General features: G+C 38.4%; 1 protein-coding gene and 5 non-coding genes across 6 annotated transcripts; 3 read left to right on the top strand and 3 right to left on the bottom strand.

The window, feature by feature from the left end:
• Positions 1–610: 610 nt before the first annotated feature.
• Positions 611–10133, top strand: CPOX (coproporphyrinogen oxidase). The gene is made up of 7 exons (XM_087937338.1): positions 611–1189; positions 3162–3305; positions 3842–3952; positions 4659–4800; positions 5096–5314; positions 7069–7173; positions 7719–10133. The coding sequence occupies exons 1-7, from the start codon at positions 700–702 to the stop codon at positions 7804–7806; spliced, it is 1299 nt and encodes a 432-aa protein (XP_087793464.1). The 5' UTR covers positions 611–699; the 3' UTR covers positions 7807–10133.
• An 863-nt stretch (positions 10134–10996) lies between these two features.
• Positions 10997–11070, bottom strand: TRNAI-AAU (transfer RNA isoleucine (anticodon AAU)). The gene has a single exon. It is a non-coding gene; the product is annotated as a tRNA-Ile (tRNA).
• A 2427-nt stretch (positions 11071–13497) lies between these two features.
• On the top strand, positions 13498–13569 carry TRNAH-GUG (transfer RNA histidin (anticodon GUG)). Its single transcript has one exon. It is a non-coding gene; the product is annotated as a tRNA-His (tRNA).
• A 305-nt stretch (positions 13570–13874) lies between these two features.
• Positions 13875–13948, bottom strand: TRNAI-AAU (transfer RNA isoleucine (anticodon AAU)). Its single transcript has one exon. It is a non-coding gene; the product is annotated as a tRNA-Ile (tRNA).
• A 1872-nt stretch (positions 13949–15820) lies between these two features.
• TRNAT-AGU (transfer RNA threonine (anticodon AGU)) lies at positions 15821–15894 on the top strand. Its single transcript has one exon. It is a non-coding gene; the product is annotated as a tRNA-Thr (tRNA).
• Positions 15895–16786: 892 nt separating this feature from the next.
• On the bottom strand, positions 16787–16869 carry TRNAL-CAG (transfer RNA leucine (anticodon CAG)). Its single transcript has one exon. It is a non-coding gene; the product is annotated as a tRNA-Leu (tRNA).
• Positions 16870–19895: the final 3026 nt, after the last annotated feature.

Below are 19895 nucleotides of genomic sequence, written 5' to 3'. Positions count from 1 at the left end.
TCAAAAGCAGTTTTGCCCTTATCTGGAGAAGGAGAGGGTAACAGTTGGGAAGTTAGTTCCCTTTTCCACCCTCTGTTGATTATTCACACTTTATCGCTTCTTGTCTGTTGTTTTTTCTCTCGAGCGAGATTACATGCCCTTTCCAAATAGGCGTTCGGTCTCATTCAACTCAAAGGACAATTGCACAACTTACCAATTTGCACAACTTATCAAGCCCAAACCATTACCAACACACTGCAGGACGCGGGCAATTAATAAACACATTGTACTCTTCTGCTTGTCGCAACTAAGTCCCATGTTTCAAAAGCTTAAGCATGCTTAATGACGAGCCACATGCCGCTGAATTTGACAAACCTCTCCACCACCACCACGAGGAGAAGGTAAGGAAAACACCCTGTTAATTTTTACGCAACGGTGCTGCAATCTTCTCTTCCTACATGAATTCTGCCCCACGCCTCAAGAAACGTAGCGCTTTCTTTACGCCCCTTTTATCCCACGGGTGCTGCTGGGAGTTGTAGTCTAAATGCAATGTTAAGATATGGGCACGATTGCCAGTGAAACTACTCCCTCCCCGTGAGCTTATGATTGCTCTGCATTCCCCACCCCTTCCGGGCTCGCAGCTGAAGGGGCGTGCGCAGCGCACTTTCCTGGCTTGGCGCCCATCCGGACGGCTGCTGAAGGAACCGGGGGCTCGCTGTCATGTCTTTACTCTTGTGCGGGGTTCGCCACTTTGGCGGCCGGGGTTTCAGGCTCCGGTCCGGTCCGCGCTGCTCCAGGATTTTCGGTTCTGGCTCTTGGGAATCGCCGCCGGGCGGTTCTTCCCGTTGGGATGATGGTCGGTGGCAGCGATCGGCGTTCGTCTGGACTGCGGGAGCTACGGCGGTGCTGGCCGGGCTGGGACTGATGCGGCGGGCGGAGATGAAGGAGCAGCCTCGGCGGCAGCAGCAGCAGCAGCAAGTAGAACCGGAAAAGCCGTGGGGAAAGAAGGACGAGGAGGACCTGGCAAGACTGTGCGAGGGCTTCATGGCTCCTCCGGTGAGCGGGCTGCGAGAGCTGCGCGACCGGCGCGGAGACATGCGAAGTCGCATGGAGTTGCTCATCATGGAGACGCAGAGCCAGGTGTGCAACGCGCTGGCCCAGGTCGACCGCGGCGCCGCTTTCACCGTGGACCGCTGGGAAAGGAAGGAAGGTGACCCGAATCCCGGGGTAGAGTGGGGGCGCGTTCCTTTCTCGGGGGCCGCGCACTGACTGGCACCTCTGCAGGTTGGAACTAATTCGGAGTAATTGCCCCTGCCTGCCGGTGTGGAACTGAATTTGGCTAGATCTGAAATCTGGCTTCTTCATTCGGTTACAAGTTTCACTTGTGGCATTCTTATTTTCCCTTTAGCAGATCCAAGATTGTAATATACACCTCAAAGGTCTGTTATTTTGAAACTTCTTTTTATTCCGTTTTAAAAACAGGCAAGCAAAGCAGCATGGAAGTGCCCAAAATTCCTCATGACACCAAGAGATAGGTATCAAAAGGGCTAAGGACTTGGAGGATAGTAAAAGCTGCTTCAAGGATCTTCAGGAATACAAAATATAGAAGACCCAGCTGGGTAGTGGGAAACCAACCTCAGCCCTGCAGAGTGGCACTTAGTTAATATAGTACTTGAATAAGAGGTAACTAGGTAACCTCAAGTCTAAATATTTTGTAAAGTCTTGCAAAAAGATAGCAGCAAAACATTTATGTATTATGTAGGTGGAGAACCATGTTGGTTTTATGATACAAACAAAAAAAAATCAGGAAGATTCTGGTAACAACTTTATAGCTAACAAATTTAATTTAAAAGGCATAGATGTGTAACTCATGATAATGTATGCCTTTCAATATTTTTTTAGTTGGAAAAGGTGCTACCAGAAATTGGTATTGTTACTAAGAAAACTAGAGAGCCCAACATCCTTTCTTTAATCTATATCAAGTGATTAAATCTAGATTGATGTAAATAATTTATCAGAATCATGCTGTACTTTCTGGAACTCAAAGAAATAGACATGGAACTCCTTCCTCCAATTCTTCTCCACAACAGCTTGAGATCACCCAGTGAACTTTTGTAGTGAAGGCGCATTTGAACCTGGATCTCCCAGGTTGAGGTCCATGACCTCAACTACTACATCTAAGCTGACTCTTTATCGATTTGTGTGTGCTTGTATCTGTAATACAAAATTTCCTGCAAAGACCTGTTTGTGTTATGAAATACTACAGTAATACTTTGATTGTGTGCTGTTGATTGCAGCATTGCCTGTACCCTCTTTTATCTGCCACATAAAGGTAAAAGGTATAATATTATTCCCCTACTTTTTTACAGACCAAAAAAGGAATCAGTGATATGTCCTTGTTCAGGAAACACAATTGATATTATTTAGACATTACTAAAGGACATTTAAGTAGTACGAACTTGATCAACAAAATTTATGTCCAGTATTTTTTACTAAGCATAATTTTATCTCTTTTCATATACAGCTTTAGTGAGACAGTTTGGCATAGTGGTTAAGGCATCAGGCTATAAACCAGAAGACCATTAGAAATAAAGCCACTTGGTGATCTTGGGCCACACGTTCTCTCTTGGCCCTAGGAAGGAGGCAGTAGCAAACCACTTTTGAAATCTTTGAGTAATTAAGAGACAATCATTTATAACTTGTCTTATGCCTCAGATGCTATGCTGCTAGGAAAGGAGCTGAATAGAATGTGCCTGACCTCTACTTTTATTATTTTGGCATTGTGGCAGTGAAATTTTTAACTACGCTTCCTTTTCCCCCAAAAGAAGCAAAGAAAAACAGTTTTGTTGGTTCTGAATAAATAAACCAGGTCTTGCCACGGAGACTGCAAATGTAATACATTAGTTTTACCTTCATCAGTTCTTGCTAGAATTACACACAATTCCTAGTACCCTTGTAAAATTAATTGCTGGGAGGCCATAGCGAAGAGTAACAGAATTTGATTCCTTGGGTCTCCTGTAAGCCAATTGCTACTCCTGACAAAAACAGTGCTGTTGAACTGCCTGCATTCAAAAACAAAGGATCTGTTTGATAACTGAAGAGGTCCATAATTGGAAAATATTATTCTAAAATTTGTAAATCAGTTAGCCATTGAAATAATTGCTGGTTTCTTTATTTAATAGGTGGTGGAGGCATCAGCTGTGTACTTCAAGATGGCGAAATCTTTGAGAAGGCTGGTGTCAACGTTTCAGTCGTTTTTGGACATCTTTCTGAAGAAGCAGCTCAGCAGATGAGAAGCAGGGGGAAAACTCTGAAGACCAAAAGCGGTAAGGTTTCATACATGAAATCTGCTAAAGAATCTAACAACTTTTATTGAGTTAAACAAAAAGTGAATCTAATCCATCATGCAGCTTCCCATGGGGGCTAGGCACAAGTCCACCATACAAGTATTCTTCGGATATAGGTAGTTCTTTGCATGCTAATATCAACGTCAACTCTACTGAGATCAGTATGATTTTTTTCTGGTTAATGAGGGTCATAGCAAATTCTTGACACAAAAATATGAAATTTCCTCAGATCTTTTTCAAACTCTTTTCGGAATAGCAAGACATATTAACTTATTTCTTGCAAAATGTTAAATAACAATTATGTCTTTTCTTTTAGAGGTTGCAGATCCAGAGGTGCTTCTGGAATGTAAAATCCAGAGTCAAGAGGACATTTAGAAAGCTTACAATTTTGTTTTGTTTTTGAATTGTTTTATTATGCATAATAGTTATTATATTTATATGCTGCTTGATTCACAGTAGCTCTGGACTTACATTTTCACTGTTGACTAAGGCATTCTTTCTTCATTGCTATTTAGGAAAATTGCCCTTTTGTGCTATGGGAGTGAGTTCTGTCATTCATCCGAAGAATCCTTACATTCCCACTATACACTTCAATTACAGATACTTTGAAATTGAAGATGCAGATGGTAAGTGCTTGATCCAGAGTTATATAAACTACCCAAGGGAGAAGTTGCATGCTTGAGCCTTCTTCTTTTTTGTGTACTGTGACATTGCATGCATGCTCAAAGAGGGCTGAGCTTGCATTTGATGCTGCTGTTATCATTTTGATGAGATACTACTGACATGTTGGTAATAGTAGAGACAGACAAAAGAAGCTTTATGATTCAACAGTAAAAATCCCTACAGATTTTACTCCATTAGTCATAAGCGACTATAGAAGGTAGTTAGCTCATCTGTTTCAAGGGCCACTGGGCCAGCGCTGTCCAAAGACATTATCACAGCCATTAGCGCCATATTCACATGCTCACAAATTTCAGAAAGGCTAGCTGTATTGAAAAAAAAATAAGGAAGTAGTTGTTGAGCACAAGATTTTACAAGTAAGGTCTTATTTTAAGAAACTTTTTTTGTTGAGAGTTAAATTGTGTCCAAGAAACCGAACTAGTACTTTCTTTTTATATGCATGCTCTACTTGTTTGCCTTTGTATGACATTAAACCTGAGGAGTAACTATGCATGTAATGAGTCTCTTAAAGTTAAATTAAGTCCTTAAGATCATAATAGCTATTTTTCTGCATTAAAGATGAGTTCTAACTAAATGGACATGATGATTCTTACAAGAGTATCTACAAAACAAATAAGAAAAAGAAATGATGGTCCTTTTCTGTTCTCTTAGGTGCTAAACAATGGTGGTTTGGTGGTGGAACAGACCTCACGCCAACTTACTTGAATGAAGAAGATGCTATTCATTTTCATAAAACTCTGAAGGATGCCTGTGATCAGCATAATCCTGAGCTATATCCTAAGTTCAAGAAATGGTATGTAGAAATTTCATATCAGAATTTTTTTCTGTCATTCTTGGAACTGATGAAGCTAAATGTATATTTAGCTCTTGAAATTAATAGTTCTCTCTTCTACCCAGGAAAGTGCTTAAAGGTCTTTCTGTTTTTAAAACAGTTTTAGAAAACATTGCAATATTTTCTGTTTAGTAATATAGTAAGTTTACTTTTGAAATAAAGCAGTCCCACTAGGTTGTTTTCTTGTATTTTGACTCAGTCTTTCAGATTTCCGTGTCTATGTTATCCATTTAACCAGCACTATTGGGGTTAACAGGTGTGACGAATATTTTTATATCACACACCGTGGAGAACGGAGGGGAATAGGAGGCATCTTCTTTGATGATTTGGACTCGCCTTCAAAAGAAGAAGTTTTTCAGTTTGTGCAGAGTTGCGCCAAAGCTATTGTGCCTTGTTACATTCCCATTGTGAAGAAACATTCACAGGACAAGTTCTCACCAAAAGAAAAATTATGGCAGCAGATCCGTAGGGGGAGGTGAGTAAGAGAAGCATTTTGAGTATCGGGATAGAAAATTGGGACACTCTTTGGAACCACTAATCCAAACATTTTGGCTCTTTCTTTAGCCGATATTTTCTGGCTTAGTGTCTCGAAACTAACATCCAGATTTTCTATTACTATGGCTTTTGGAAGACTCAGATCTAATAACTGCAACACACATGCCTCCCATCTTTTATTTCCAAGGATATTGTAGAGCACTTTAAAATCAAGCACTAACATCTTAATATGATTTTGGAAAAAGTTTAAAAACTTTGAATGCTGTCAAAGTATGTCTTTTTGGCTCATTCTATTTTTATATTTTAAGATTTCTGCTATTCCCAAATAGCTTTATTTCATGTTTTTGAGTGTTGGAACTATCCACCAATTCTAAACTTAAGGTCTTCTAATGATATGACAATTGTTGATGTTACCCATTCTATTTAGATGGAATTGAATTCTATTTTTCTGGATTAGGCTTTATTTTTTTAATTAAAAAATGCTTTTTGTGCCTTATGATAAACCATGTGGCATGTAACTATTGTAGCCCCACCTCCACCCACTGTCATTTCTTATGGCTGGTCTGAAAGATAAGAATGAGGTTTTTGAAATGAAGTAACTGTCACCCACATTTCATTTTATGAAACAGATGCTGTATCATGTCATACTTAGTCTTTCTGTGGCTAACCACAGAAATAACAATACAATAAATTAATTTAATAGGAAACTTCATAAGTCAAAATAGTACACATAAAATGCAGTATCTTACTATCCCTATTTCTACCATCAGTTCTTTATCTTCTTCCCAAATTATAAATCGTTGATTCTGATCTTTATGACAGACACCAATTTTTGCCATATATGAAGATGTCAGTTGTGATTTCAGTATCCTCTCCACTGTCCCTTTGATTTTTAGTTTGAAATAATTGATTTTTTTTTATGCTTATTGACATTTTATCTGGTCTTTCCATCAAACATATGATTAACTGCTCTTGACCCTGTATGATGATAAAAATTATTTTATAATTTTGTTGTAAGCTATAGAAATATATGCATCAGGGTGAAAGGACCAATAAATATTCTAGAAAATTATGTTATAGTTCAAACATCTTATTAAATAATAAATTTAATATTTGTTCCAGTGAAGAAGACAAATGAAGTTTTTTTTTTAAAAAAATGGGGAAATATGAGCAATAAGTTAATAAGGATTTTGTACAGAGAAGATATATTCCCCTCATCTCCTTATCCTCTTTCCAGAATTATGTAAATGGCAAAAGATGGATAATTTACTTTGTAAGAGTACAATACATTCCCCATATTTTTAGAAAGATGCTGTTAGAGCCATTATTGTTATACAAATGTTACTACATGTTTCAATGATGCTTCTGTTTGTTATCCAAGGATCTGAATGGAGGGGTGGGGGGGGAGAGATAATTCCTAAAACTGCTCTTTATGATGACAGTTCATTAATATGTGTTTCATGAGTCTGTGCAGCCATGGAAACCTGAACTATTGAGCATTCAGCTCAAGACTTTCTATGTGTGTTTTAATAGTTGACTCTGAGGACTATCCTAAAATTAGGTAAATAATGCTTTGTGAAATGTTGAAAGCCAGAGTAAAAGCTAGGCAGGATTAGTAATTAAATTGCAGTGTGCCGTATTGTTTTTGCTTTTTTCAGTGGTTAGCAAAATCAGAAAAAATAGTGCCATTTAAGATATTAGAGGAATGCCTTTGTCGTTGTTTGTTTCCAACAGATATGTGGAATTCAATCTTGTGTATGATAGAGGCACAAAGTTTGGCCTTGCAACCCCAGGATCAAGAATTGAAAGTATTCTTATGTCTCTGCCACTCACTGCCAGGTAAGATCATAACTGAAGTAGCAAAACCACTTTGTGAGGTACTTTTTAAAAAAAGATGGGATATAATTGCAGTAAACTTAAAGCCATTCTCTTTATCTGGCCTTCTGGAGGGCCATGAAGACCAAACTCTTCTCCCAAGCATTAGACAAGGATGGGGATTGAAATGAGAGTCTGTTTGGCTGGGGAGAGGGAGTTAGTTGGAGAATATTCAAGGAACATAAATGAAAATAGAACATTCTGGAAATTCTCTATTTCCGTCTTACCTGCATACCCTGCTTTGCCTTGTCTTTCAAGCTCAGCTGCAGTTTGCTTTAGAAATTGTGTGTTGATATTTTGGGGAAAATAATAGAAAGTAAATCCTTTCCTCTGCTGTACAGATTTTTATTGGGTAAGCTTTATTTACAGTGTTAACGGGTAAATTCACAATAAGGTAAGAATGAAATGGACAGATCATATTTTTTGCTTTGGATGTTAAAACCTGACATTGTAAATAGTGTATAAGGGGAAAAGTACTAACAGTTGTTTTGCACGCATCCATTTTTCAGATGGGAATACATGCATTTACCGCCAGAGAATTCCAAGGAAGCAGAAATCCTAGAAGTTTTGCGCCATCCCAAAGACTGGGCACAGTGAATAGAATGCTGGCCGTGTTCAGTGATGAGGAAAGAACTTGTTCTGCTGCCCACTCCCAAATCCACCTGTCACTGCATGGCAGTTAATGAATGTTTATCTATTCTCTCACCTCATGCCTTAGGAATAGTATTAGATTCTATCCTCTGTGAATGTTCTCTTAGAACCCACCGACTGCTCCTTTGTAGATTCTTGATCATTTGTATTAATGTAACTGTAAAGATCTAGTAAGGCAAGAAATCATGCACTGAACAACAGACTGTAGTGAAGTGCTGCAGGTTACTGAGGTGTAGACTACATGTGTCTCTTTCAGAGATTTAAACACACTTTCATACTTTTCACAAAAGAAACAATTGTTGAAAGATTCAGTTCAGCCTTCTGTTGCCTGAGGTCTTTCTGATTTCTTGCCAATCAGTTTCCAGTAGAATGATTTTTGTAATTTAAACTGAAATGTTATTTCATCTGACTTGTAATCATCTGTTAAATTGCAAAAAAAAAAGTCTGCATTGGCTACTATCAGTTATGGTGGAACAAATGGATAAATTATCTTAGTAGCACAATACTTGACTGCAGGTGAAATACAGCCCAGCCTTTTATCAGGGTCCCAAGCTCCTGGTTTTGCATTTGTATAGCACCTGGCACCAAGTTTTTAATGAAAACAAATTAAATTTCTGTAGTAAATTTGATAAATGTAAATTCATAAAAGTGTAAATTCATTATGTTTGAACAGTTGAACACATTGGAACTTAAATTCAGGAAGAGTTTAAGGTAGTATTGTACCTCAGGTTACCAGTATTTTTCTCATGTACTCTTTTGAAATATGTTTTTCAGCAAACATGTTCGGGAGAACGTAACAGTCTTATATGAAGTGCTAATAATCAATTCTTCATAAAGTAACTGCATGTATGTGCATAAACATATGGTTTTTGCTGAGACAGTCATAGAGAAGTGTTTCCTTCAGTAAACTTTGAACTGGGATAGTCCAAATTCAAGTTTTAAGAATTAAGTAATGGTAAGGACAGAAACAAACTTCTGAGGAACAGAGATATCTGATGCTTAATTTTGGCCATATTTTTTTTTTACATTTTTGTCAACAGAGACTTAAGTCCCCAGCTAATCCCATTAATATTTTTTTGAAGCCAGGTCAATAAAAAGGGTTTGCAGGAATCCTGGATGGAATTGCAAACTGCTATATATTAACAATGGTTTAGAAAAATGTAAAACTCACATCACAGCTGGAATAACCAGATTACTTGTCAGCAAGCCGCCTGGGTTCACCCTGGTCTGCTTCTAAGGAGATAATGGGCTGCATTAGAATGAGGTTCTGAAAGATATCTTTGAATCTAAACCATTGGCTTAAGTTCAACTTTGTGTTTTGAATATTGGCAAAGAATAATAAAATGAAAAACAACTAACATTTAAGAAAATTTTAAGACAAAGAAGCTCTTCTGGTTTTGTCTACTAGATAGATCTTCGGCATTATCAGACAGAAACTGAAGGGGGAAAGCCACGAGTATCTCTAGAAATTTTCAATAACTTCTCTAACATTAAGAATAGCAATACATTCAAAATTTGTATGGGTGTCTCCCCATCTTTATGAGCTTGAGAAAGTTGAGATTTTCTTAGTGAACCCAACTTTTTCACACTATTTCTTCATTTTTTGTATGCATCTTTAAACTTTCTTCAGTGTTTATTGGTGCAGAAAAATAGAAATCTAGAACTATGGAACAGACGAACAGGCATTTCAAGCTGTTGCAGACAATGCTTTAATGTGATTGGTAAATTGCCAGTTAGTGTGCTAAATATCTTCCTTACTGTGGGCTCTTTATGTGGTTTTCTTACAGACTTTTCATTACCAAGTTAAATAACCTTACTGCTGGGCATCACTGCACTGATGATGTTACCTAAATTAGTAATGAAATGTCTAAAAGAAAACCATCTAGCTCAGAGAGCACCAGAGGACACCCTCCCCAGTTCAAACCTGAGCTGCAAATATTCTCTTTGATCAGATGTTCATTAGTTTGATATGCTTTTTTCAGCATCATGTTCCTAAGAGTGTTGTTAATTAAATATGCAGGAGGCATTAACATGATTAGTTTTAAAATTTTAGACCTCTGATTTGCAGCAGCATTTTAAAACATTGTGTTTCAATTTTGAGCAAGAATAAGGATTTTCTCAATTTTTGCTTTTAATTTTGTTTCAGAGTTTTGCAAAATTGAAAATGTTTTCTGTACTGCCACAATGTTATTGATACATTATTTTTGATAGCGGGATCTTTATTTTTTCTGTATTGTAAAACCAAAACTGAATAAAAGATTTGGATCTACAAACACATTTGTGTAGCATTTTTATTTCAAGCATCGTAGTGCTTAACATTTCTGATAAAGCATTTCAGTTCATGTTGAGTAATTTAACTTTTTATTACTCAAGACTTCAGACCATAAAGTAATCTTAAAGAATGATGATGCAGCATAAAAGTTAGGAGAGAAGAATCCTAACTATAATACCAGTTTGAAAGGGGAATCAATTCCAGGATGATAATGTGCTTCTGTTTGGGTGGGTTCAAATATTTGTTACGCTAAACAATCCCTTCTATTGGAGATATTCTTTGTGTATTTCTACACCAAACATGGAGCTAGACTCAGTGGCCTAAATGGCTCATTTAACTTAAACGATTCTTTAATGAATTCAGCATTATAATCAAAATATATAACATGCAAAGTTTAAATATGTTAGCTGTTGTGTAAACAAAATCTTGGGTTCAGCTACATGTCATACCATTAAATTCAAATACTGGGACCCAAATATCTGCAAGCATCCATGGTTTTCAGATCTCTCATCAGGAAGAATTGACAAAACACAGAATGGGGAATTAACAGGGATGTCAAAAATCAGGCGTTGTGATAACCATTAGGTTTGTACCATTGACCTGAAGATAGACTACATTAAAAGTAACTTCATTCTTTTCTGTAATAATTCCTTCTTCGGTGGAACAAAACATAATTTTTTTCACTGTTAAATAGGCAGTATAGGGGATTCAAAATGCACAATTCAGGTGCTGTACATTATGAATCTGATGCAGAGGACTATTTGAAATCTCTGAAAAACCTAAATTATATGCTGGAAAGCAAATTGAATAATGTGAGAAAACGCGAAACAATTGTTTCTGTTTAGAAAAGAAACAGAAAACAGTTGGCCCGTACGGGGATCGAACCCGCGACCTTGGCGTTATTAGCACCACGCTCTAACCAACTGAGCTAACCGGCCAGTTGGTGTCTAAAATATCTGCAAGTATCCATGGTTTTCAGACCTTTCCTCAGGAAGAATTGATAAAACACAGAATGGGGAATAAACAGGGATGTCCAAAAGTCAGGTGTTGTGATAACATTAAGTTTGTATCGTTGACCTGAATATGTTTTTTAGAAACTGCACTTACATGGTATTAGGCTTTACCTGGCATTTAAGAGTAAAGAAGATAGTGCTCTGACAATCCAAAGGCTATTTATCTTGCCTTATTCCTCACCATTGACAAACTTGACAGACTCCCTGCCAGCCAAAACACTGTGGCCGGAAACAGGTTTCTATAAAAAAAAAAATTCAGTATAATGTTTCAAGACACCAGTGAAGCGAGATATTAATTTGGAACTTTTCCCAGAAGTCAAAATCACAATTCATACAAAGAAACCATAGCCTTGGTTTCCTTGTTAAAGGCAGGGAAGGTAACTCAAAGATGCTTTTTCAAAAGTTGGACGTTTTTCTTTGAGGAAGAACAAAACATTTCATTTCTCATCCAAGAAACATTTACAATACTATCTTTGAATATTAGTAGCTCAGGTTGGTAGTTATGTTGTCAGTTTGAGCTCCAAGCTTGGCGATTTGGTCACAAAAGTTTCATCCCCATTTGAGGAAACATCTTCAGGGCACTTTGGATTGTACTTATGGCTTGTCTAGGGGAGCACTGGCCTTTAAATACCCTTCTGAATCCTGGTCTGATTTCAGTTTGTATGATTGGCTGGTTGTAGTTGCTGAGTTATAGGTATTGGTTTTAAGTATGTGTGATATAAATTAGTGCTGATGTTGTTCAGATGTCTTCTGATGATGTCATGATCTGGGTTCGGGTTGATCTGATCAGCTATGTGTGATGTGGTCCGATTTCTTGTGATCTGTCAAGTTATAACTTTGTGTGCAGTGTGGCTGTTCACTGGTTTTTAAATGCTGCCTTCGGGATCGTGGTTGATGTTGATCTTTCATTCTAAGTAGTTGATAGATTGGGTCAATGGCAATCTGTTTATTGATTTATTGGTGGAAAACCAGGCTTCCAGGAATTCCCTTTCTTTCCTTGACTTCCTCTGGGTTACAGCTGTGGTCCAGTTAAATCAAATTTGTGTCCTTTTGAGTCTTCGTGGACGGACATGAGAGATAGAGGGTCATGTCTCTTGATGGCCAGGACGTGTTTGTGCAATCTGGTTGATAGTTTCTTCCTGTTTGGCCGACATAGTTGTTCTCCCAGTTGTGACCCTCTATCCCTCACCATCCATGAAGACTCAACAGTGTTCTTCCCTTGTTTTATCCTATAAAATTAAATTCAATCTAGGGGAGTAGGAGATCAAAAGTTCCAAGATCCTCCAATAAGCTTCACGGGGAAGGGTAAAATTAAAGTAGGACGGGCCCAGCAGGGACAAACTAACTTGACAACTCTGATCTTTTCACACTTTGGGCTGTTGTGAATTTAACATGAGATCTTCCAAATTTGGTATGCATTGCTTTGAGAATAGCAATCACATTTAAACCTATGAGTGCTCCCAACCCCAAATAAATGGATTCATTTTATCCATAGAGAGCCAATGTGTCATTTTAATAATCATGTGTCATTTTAAAGGGCAATACAGTATCTCAAGTCTAAGAAGCCGTCCCCATGTATCACATATAAAAATTGTGCCATGTAAAACCTGCATAAAGCATCAGGAATTCAGTTCAGGAGCTTTTCCAAAATCTTCCAACCTATTAAGGCTTGAAGGATATCTTGCTAGTGCGAAGTCTGCAAAGTCCGCAGCTTATACGTAGCCCGTTGTACACAAGAAGCAAAGGCTCGGGATTAAACCCACTTAATCGAAACCACGTATTCCTAATGTATTGCTTACAGTTTTGTAACAGCAACTTTCAGTTCCCATAAGCTCCACCGAGCTGCGGAAGAGCTCAGCTGATATAACCCTTTCCTCAACAACAAAGAGTTTGAATTCAGTCCCGCTGTTTAGTAGCCGGATTTAAAAGCCCACATTTATGGAAATACCTTTCTGAAGTTATACGGTCTTTTTTTTTTGCCTCCCTCTCCGTTCTTTGAAACGTGGCAGAAGTGGCAACCAAAACGTTGGCAACCGAAACGTTGCTTCGGTTTGAAAAGCCGCGCTCGCTCACCCGGCATCGGGTTGCTCAAGGCTCAACACGTGGGAAGAAACGGATTCTTGCCGCCTGGTTCAGTCTCCTTTGCTGGTTAACCCTCTTTTTGTCCCTTTTGTTTCTGCTGATTAAAAACCCAAAGCAAAAATAAAGCAAGAGAGTTTTAAAGTTCCAAAGTATCTCGGAAAAGAGAAAAACCAAATAGGCTTTTTGCTCCATTGTTAGTTGTCCTTTTATTTTTGGCAAGTCTGTTATGTATCATTTTACCAAACGTCTTCATCGGCTCTCCGGTGGCGCGCCGTGATCGTATAGTGGTTAGTACTCTGCGTTGTGGCCGCAGCAACCTCGGTTCGAATCCGAGTCACGGCAGTTCCTCATTCAATTTTTCTCGCCTTCTAAATTAATGTCCCATTTAACAAGTATGATAGACTATATTAAAAGTAACTTCATTCTTTTCTGTAATAATTCTTTCTTCGGTGGAACAAAACGTATTTTTTTTCACTGTTAAATAGGCAGTATAGGGGATTCAAAATGCACAATTCGGGTGCTGTACAATCTGATACAGAGGACAATTTGAAATCTCTGCAAAACCTAAATTATATACTGGAAAGCAAACTGAATAATGTGAGAAAACGCGAAAAAATTGTTTCCGTTCCAAGAAAACAAAAAACAGTTGGCCCGTACGGGGATCGAACCCGCGACCTTGGCGTTATTAGCACCACGCTCTAACCAACTGAGCTAACCGGCCAGTTGTGAAGCAGGGATGTAAGTTTTCTCTCGTTCAGAAAATCAATTCTTAAAATGAGATCGCTTTAAATGTCTCCAGATAACTGTTTAACACGCATATTTTTCATTAGGAAAACAAACGTTTTCATTAAATATGTTCAGGAACGTTCTCCAAACTGGAATTTATATAAGTATTTTCAGTGTGAAGGAAAACTAAGAGTTTTCAATTCAAGCAGTTTTTCAAATTAATTATTTAACCATACTAAGAAGCTGTAAAATACACACACACACAATTGTTCTATATATCGACATTCCTGTAATCAAGCTCAGTTTAAATGGTCCACTCTTTTTTGCTTAGCCTTTAGTGTGAAAGACTTCTAGTAATCCAAATTCATTCTCTGCAAATAGTATAATTTATTCTGTGTGTCTCACGATTTCTTAGATTTTAAGTAATAGTTCCTGGTCACGGAGTACAGTTTACAGTCAAACAAGATATCCTTAACAGCTGGAGCACTACATATATATAATATTTCTGCAAAGATAAGATGGACCCTGTAATATTGTACTTCGTAACTATCATAGCTTTTTGTAGTTTGACTATTTTTTCTCTCTTTCAAGTGATCAAACGATTGCAGACTGGAATGTAGAAAATTTTATCCTGTTGTGGTATGGACTGATTCATTAGCTTCTAACGTTGCTAAACTGAAAAGATTAAAAAAAAATGTTTTCCCCCCAGGTCAGGATAGGATTATGGAGTTTATCTTCTGACAAGAAAAAACTTGTTAGCACTGATTGGTATTTTTGTCTCTCTTGAACTCCAAACAACCTTACGATTTTTCTTCCTCATTAACATCTTAAATTTTACACTTCTGCTTTCCTCAGACTTCATTTAAATGGACACATGGGCTCCAATCCCATTCTGGGTTCCCCAGGCCCATTGGCTTGAGCGCATTATGGAAAAGTGTCAAAGTGGGGGTCAGTGTAAGTTCTGCAGGGATGATATTCCAAAGGGGGAGAGAAAAACCATTTTCATACCCTTCACGATTTCAAGTTTGAACTGGAAGCTGAAAAGAAAATCTATTTTGTAGAATGGTGTTTATATTACAGACAGCTCAAATGTGAGAGGATTTGTTGACAGTTTACTCTTCAAAACTTAGCTGAGGTGATTATCTGAGTCCATTCATAGGCTCTTCAGCCAACAGTTAAATATTTTAATTGTCAAAACACTTTGTCTGGATTTTGGAGATGTTCCTAGCTCTGCCCTAACTTGCAGAAACTGAAACACAGATTTTCTGTTTACACTGAAATATCCTGCCATTCCTGAGCATAATTTTATTAACCATGAATTGCTGATTGAGTCTGCAGTGAGTCTTAAACCACAGTACAATATACCAACTGCAGTGTAGGGCTAACAAAAAGCACTGGGTATGCCATATGAATTCTGATTGGAGATATAGACAATATATACAAAAACAAATGTAACCGGATTTTGACATTGTATTTTGTTTAACAAGGGTGATGCAGCCAACACTATATCTGCAGAGAAGTCTAGAACGCATTAGCAAGAGTCCGTGTACTTAAAGAAAACACAAGAGATTAGGAAAATCAGTTCATAATCTTTTTTATTTAATATATGAAAAGATGATAACAAAAAGCAGTGCTCTAGATTTTTTTTTTTTACTGACAACCATAAAGATAAAGTTTGTTTGAGATCAGTTCGTGATAGCATTGTGGTCGGGTTCACCTGACCAAAATATGGAAATAAAGATAGACTTGCTACTCTAGGCTGCAGGATAGGTTTTTCCTGAGTAATGTATTCACCTATTATTTAAAAAAAAATTAAAATGATTTTATTCTTTAGAGAGTCTCCTGGAAGAATCTGTGGCCAAGGTTAGGCGCCGTGGCTTAGTTGGTTAAAGCGCCTGTCTAGTAAACAGGAAATCCTGGGTTCGAATCCCAGCGGTGCCTATGATGTCTCTCTCAAGGTGAACAAGGGTTTAGTTTTCAACTGCTGTTGATTGTATTTATTGCCATAGACGTTCTGCGTCACATAGAACATACTCTTGCATTGTAGGGCAAAAGGTTTTTGGTCAGAATGAATGAGCTGAAGCCCAATAAAAGCATCAGATGAAAAATCCAAAACACAATATGAGGTAAAGCGGAATATTTATATTTGACCCACTACAATGTATTTAATTTCTCCCATTTGTTGGATTTTCAGCAGATTATTTAAATTGCACCTCTGTTTATTAATATAATCCCAAAAACGAAAGTGAATTTACAGCGTTTTTAAGAATTAAACAAAATCAAACTAAACATCTCCTTTGACTGTCCCTTTTCCTACATTGGGTTCTCACACCTCCCTAGTCGTGGCATTTGGTGTGCTACAGATCGTCTGAGGTTATTGTACAAAAGGGCACCTGAGCATCTGAGGAGTAAGACTTGTTTTCAAGAAATTTTGAGCATTCACAAGATGAAAGAGAATAGAGCCGAGCCTACTAGAAGGCGGAATAACCAGCAAGTTTTTCAAGCAAACGCATTCACGTTTGCAAAAAAAAAACCCTTGTGGCTCGTGCAGGTTGCCCTCCGAAAGATTTGTCGGATTTCCAGCGCTTCTGATCTTACTCAACGAAGCGACGCCAAACCGGCGGAAGGGGGCCTCAGCTCTTTACGTGAAACCGTCGTGTCTCCTGCGTGCAGGGCTCACCTTCTTGGGATACAGAGGGAACGCTTGTTACATGTTTGTATATGCTAACCTAAGGGTATCCTTTTCATTAAGTGATCGCGTTCCAATTTGCAAAACAGCAGGCTCTTTGCAAGAAGTCTTATATTAACATGGCAGGAAATAAAAAGCAGATGTTGTCAGAAGTGGGATTCGAACCCACGCCTCCAGGGGAGACTGCGACCTGAACGCAGCGCCTTAGACCGCTCGGCCATCCTGACACTCGTGCTCATTTCATCAGTTGTTATTAGTAATGAATTACAACAGATGAGATGTTCACACTTAAAATTCTGTTTTAGGTTCATGTTGAGTCCTGTTTAATTCAAAACACTTTAGATTTTATTCAAGGGATTCTACTGATGTTTCCATTGCTGTTTGGATAACCATGCACATTTTCTCATGTCTCAAACTGAATATATGGGAGTTAAGTTTACCAATGTTCCTATGGCCATTACCTTTAGATAAAGTTACATATAGTCTTGTCTACTTCTCAGTATTAAACAGGTTACCAGTGGCTGTATCAGCCTCAAATTCATAATTCAAAACAGATGCAAAAGTTCCTCTATATCAATGTTTCTTGAATTTTTTCTCTCAGGTCTCTTCCCATTTTTAAAAATTATGAAGAACCAATGCTTGTATGTATTATATTTATATGTAAAATTAAAAGCAATGCATTAACTGGCACTATCACTCCTCACAATTGTTTGATTTTTAATATTGTAATACTTTTCAACATTAACTAGGCCAATCATTTTGATTTTATGGACTCCAGAGAATCTTGGGGAATCCAGTTGAGGTCCTAGGACCACATGTTAAGATTAAACACTGCTCTATATTTTAACTTTTTAAACTATTCTGAACTGTCTTTAGAATGTAGCAAACATTCTATATAAGTATCGAAGAGAGCAGATGTTTTTATGTTTTTGTTTGTTTGTTTGTTAAAAAACCAATAAAATTGTTTTCAAAAAAAAAAAGAATGTAGCAAACTCAATTTTTTAAAGTGATGCATTTTAGAATTTATCCAAAGTTATACATTTTGTAATGTATCCAATTGTAACATGAAATAAGCTTTAATTTTGTTTTTTTCACCAAGACACAGGAGCATATTTAAAGATGCCATTCTTAATATCAGCTTCTCATATTGGTTTCTTGGATTATTCAGTAAATGTCCAAACTACTTCACTGGACTTCTTTTGTCAATACTGATAATCCCCACATTGGACAGCTGTTCTGTATTCCCTCAGCTGATTTTTCCGTAGATCTGTGACAAGACACAGGGGAAACTGGAGTTGTCATAGGAATGTATACAACAGCTTCTAGATCTATCATTAACTAGTACAATTGAATGAAGAAGCATTCACTGTTATTGAGAATTGCTAGTCTTATCAGCATCAGGGTGACCAGTCCTCACCTGAACATTGAAGAATATTTGAGCCACATTTGCATGCATTTCTATCCACAATGTGCTTATTTATGGAATGTATAACCAATCTGAAGATTTAAGAATCATACCCGAGCTACAGCAAAAGCCAATACAAAATAGCAAAATGAAAGTACAATTATGTAATAAATCCAACTGCATTAAAATCAGTTTAATAGTTCAATTTCTGGTGCAGTAGCTCCAAGTATGTTGTAGTATATGAATGTAATATGTGTTACCAGGTGCCTGGATGGGGAACAAGTCTTCTGCTCAACCCAGGTGAGACAGTGGCTGAGTAGTGGACTCCTCTGTATCCAGGGGTTTGTCACAGGGGAGGGTTTCTACCGGTTCTGTCCACCTCTGTAGAACTGGTAGCTCTGAAGAGCAGCAGACATAGAACCAGTTTTATGTCTGCTGATGTTTTTGCACACTCGCCCACCCGGGCTCTTACCTGATCTTTATTTCCTGATTTTTCAACTTCAGCTGCAGAACAAGGCACAGCTGCAGTTAAAAAAGCAGGAAAAGAGGGCTGTTTCAAAGGCTGCTCTGCACCAGTGCGGATGACGATTTACAGGTGTGCGGCTTGCAGCGTGCAGGGAAGCTCGTAAATCCCGAACCGTTAGTTAATCCTGTCATATCCCACCCCTGGTTTGTCATCTTTGTCATGGATGGGCTTGCACTTGCTCAGGTAGACCCGGTGCATAATCTGGGAGTCCTCCTGGAATCATGACTCCTGCTCAAGGAGTAGGCAGTAGTTGAGGCAAAGAGGACCTTTGCCAAACTGTGGCATGCCAGATAGGCCTCTTCCTGAATCAGGAAACCCGTCAGTCACTCATGTCTGGTCATTTCCATATGACCATTGCAATGTGCTTTACATGGGGCTACCCTGAAGAATATTCGAAGCATCAGTTGGTGCAGAATGTGGTTGCAAAGCAATCTTGGTTATCCCAAGAATGACACATGTAACACCTTTGCTGCATGAACTTCATTGGATGCTGGTTTGTTTCTGGTTCCAGTTCAAGGTGTGAGTTCTTACCTTTAAAGCCAACAGGACATAGGGCCATGTTATCCCATCATATCAGTCATTCCCACTTGGTCAGGCAGGGAAGATGTTACAGACCAGAGGTGGTATTCAGCTAGTTCTGACCAGTTCTGGAGAACTGGTAGCAGAAATTTTGAGTAGTTCGGAGAACCACTAAATACCACTTCTGGTTGGCCCCACCCCCATCTATTCTCTGCCTAAGTCCAAGCTGATTGGCTGGGTCTTCTTTTGTTGCCCTGCATAGGAGAACGGAGCTGGAAAGCAGGTTAGTGGGGTGTATAGGGAATGGGATTCTGCAGTATCCTTCCCCTAGGAGTGGGGAGGGAATGGAGATTTTACAGTATTCTTCCCCTGCCATGCCCACCAAGCCATGCCCACCAAACCAAGCCACACCCACCAAGTTACACCACACCCAAGCCATGCCCACCAAACCAAGCCACACCCAAGCCACGCCCATAGAACCGGTAGTAAAAAAACTTTAGTATCACCACTGTTACAGACCTAATCAGCTAAAGAATCTGGCAGATATGAAGAGAGATTTCTCTGCTGTTTCCCCGACTCTGTGGACTATCTCCTCCTGGAGGTGTGGTGGGAACCCTGTCTCCTGGCCTTTCAAAGGAGTTTGAAGACTTGGCTCTGACAACTCACATGGGGATCACATGGGGCAACCTTGGGGATAGTTGACACCCTAAGGCCGTTTTCCTGCCTTTTCACTTATTTTAATTTTGTTTCTATACCCATCTACTTTTACTGATGCAATTTTATAGGTGATACCTACATTTAAT

The sequence above is a fragment of the Pseudonaja textilis genome, chromosome 7 (assembly GCF_049901715.1).
Source record: "Pseudonaja textilis isolate UNSWEBS1 chromosome 7, rPseTex1.2, whole genome shotgun sequence".
NCBI lineage: Eukaryota > Metazoa > Chordata > Lepidosauria > Squamata > Elapidae > Pseudonaja > Pseudonaja textilis.
The sequence above is the reverse complement of the archived record's forward strand: the minus strand, read 5'-3'. Positions and strand labels throughout refer to the sequence as shown.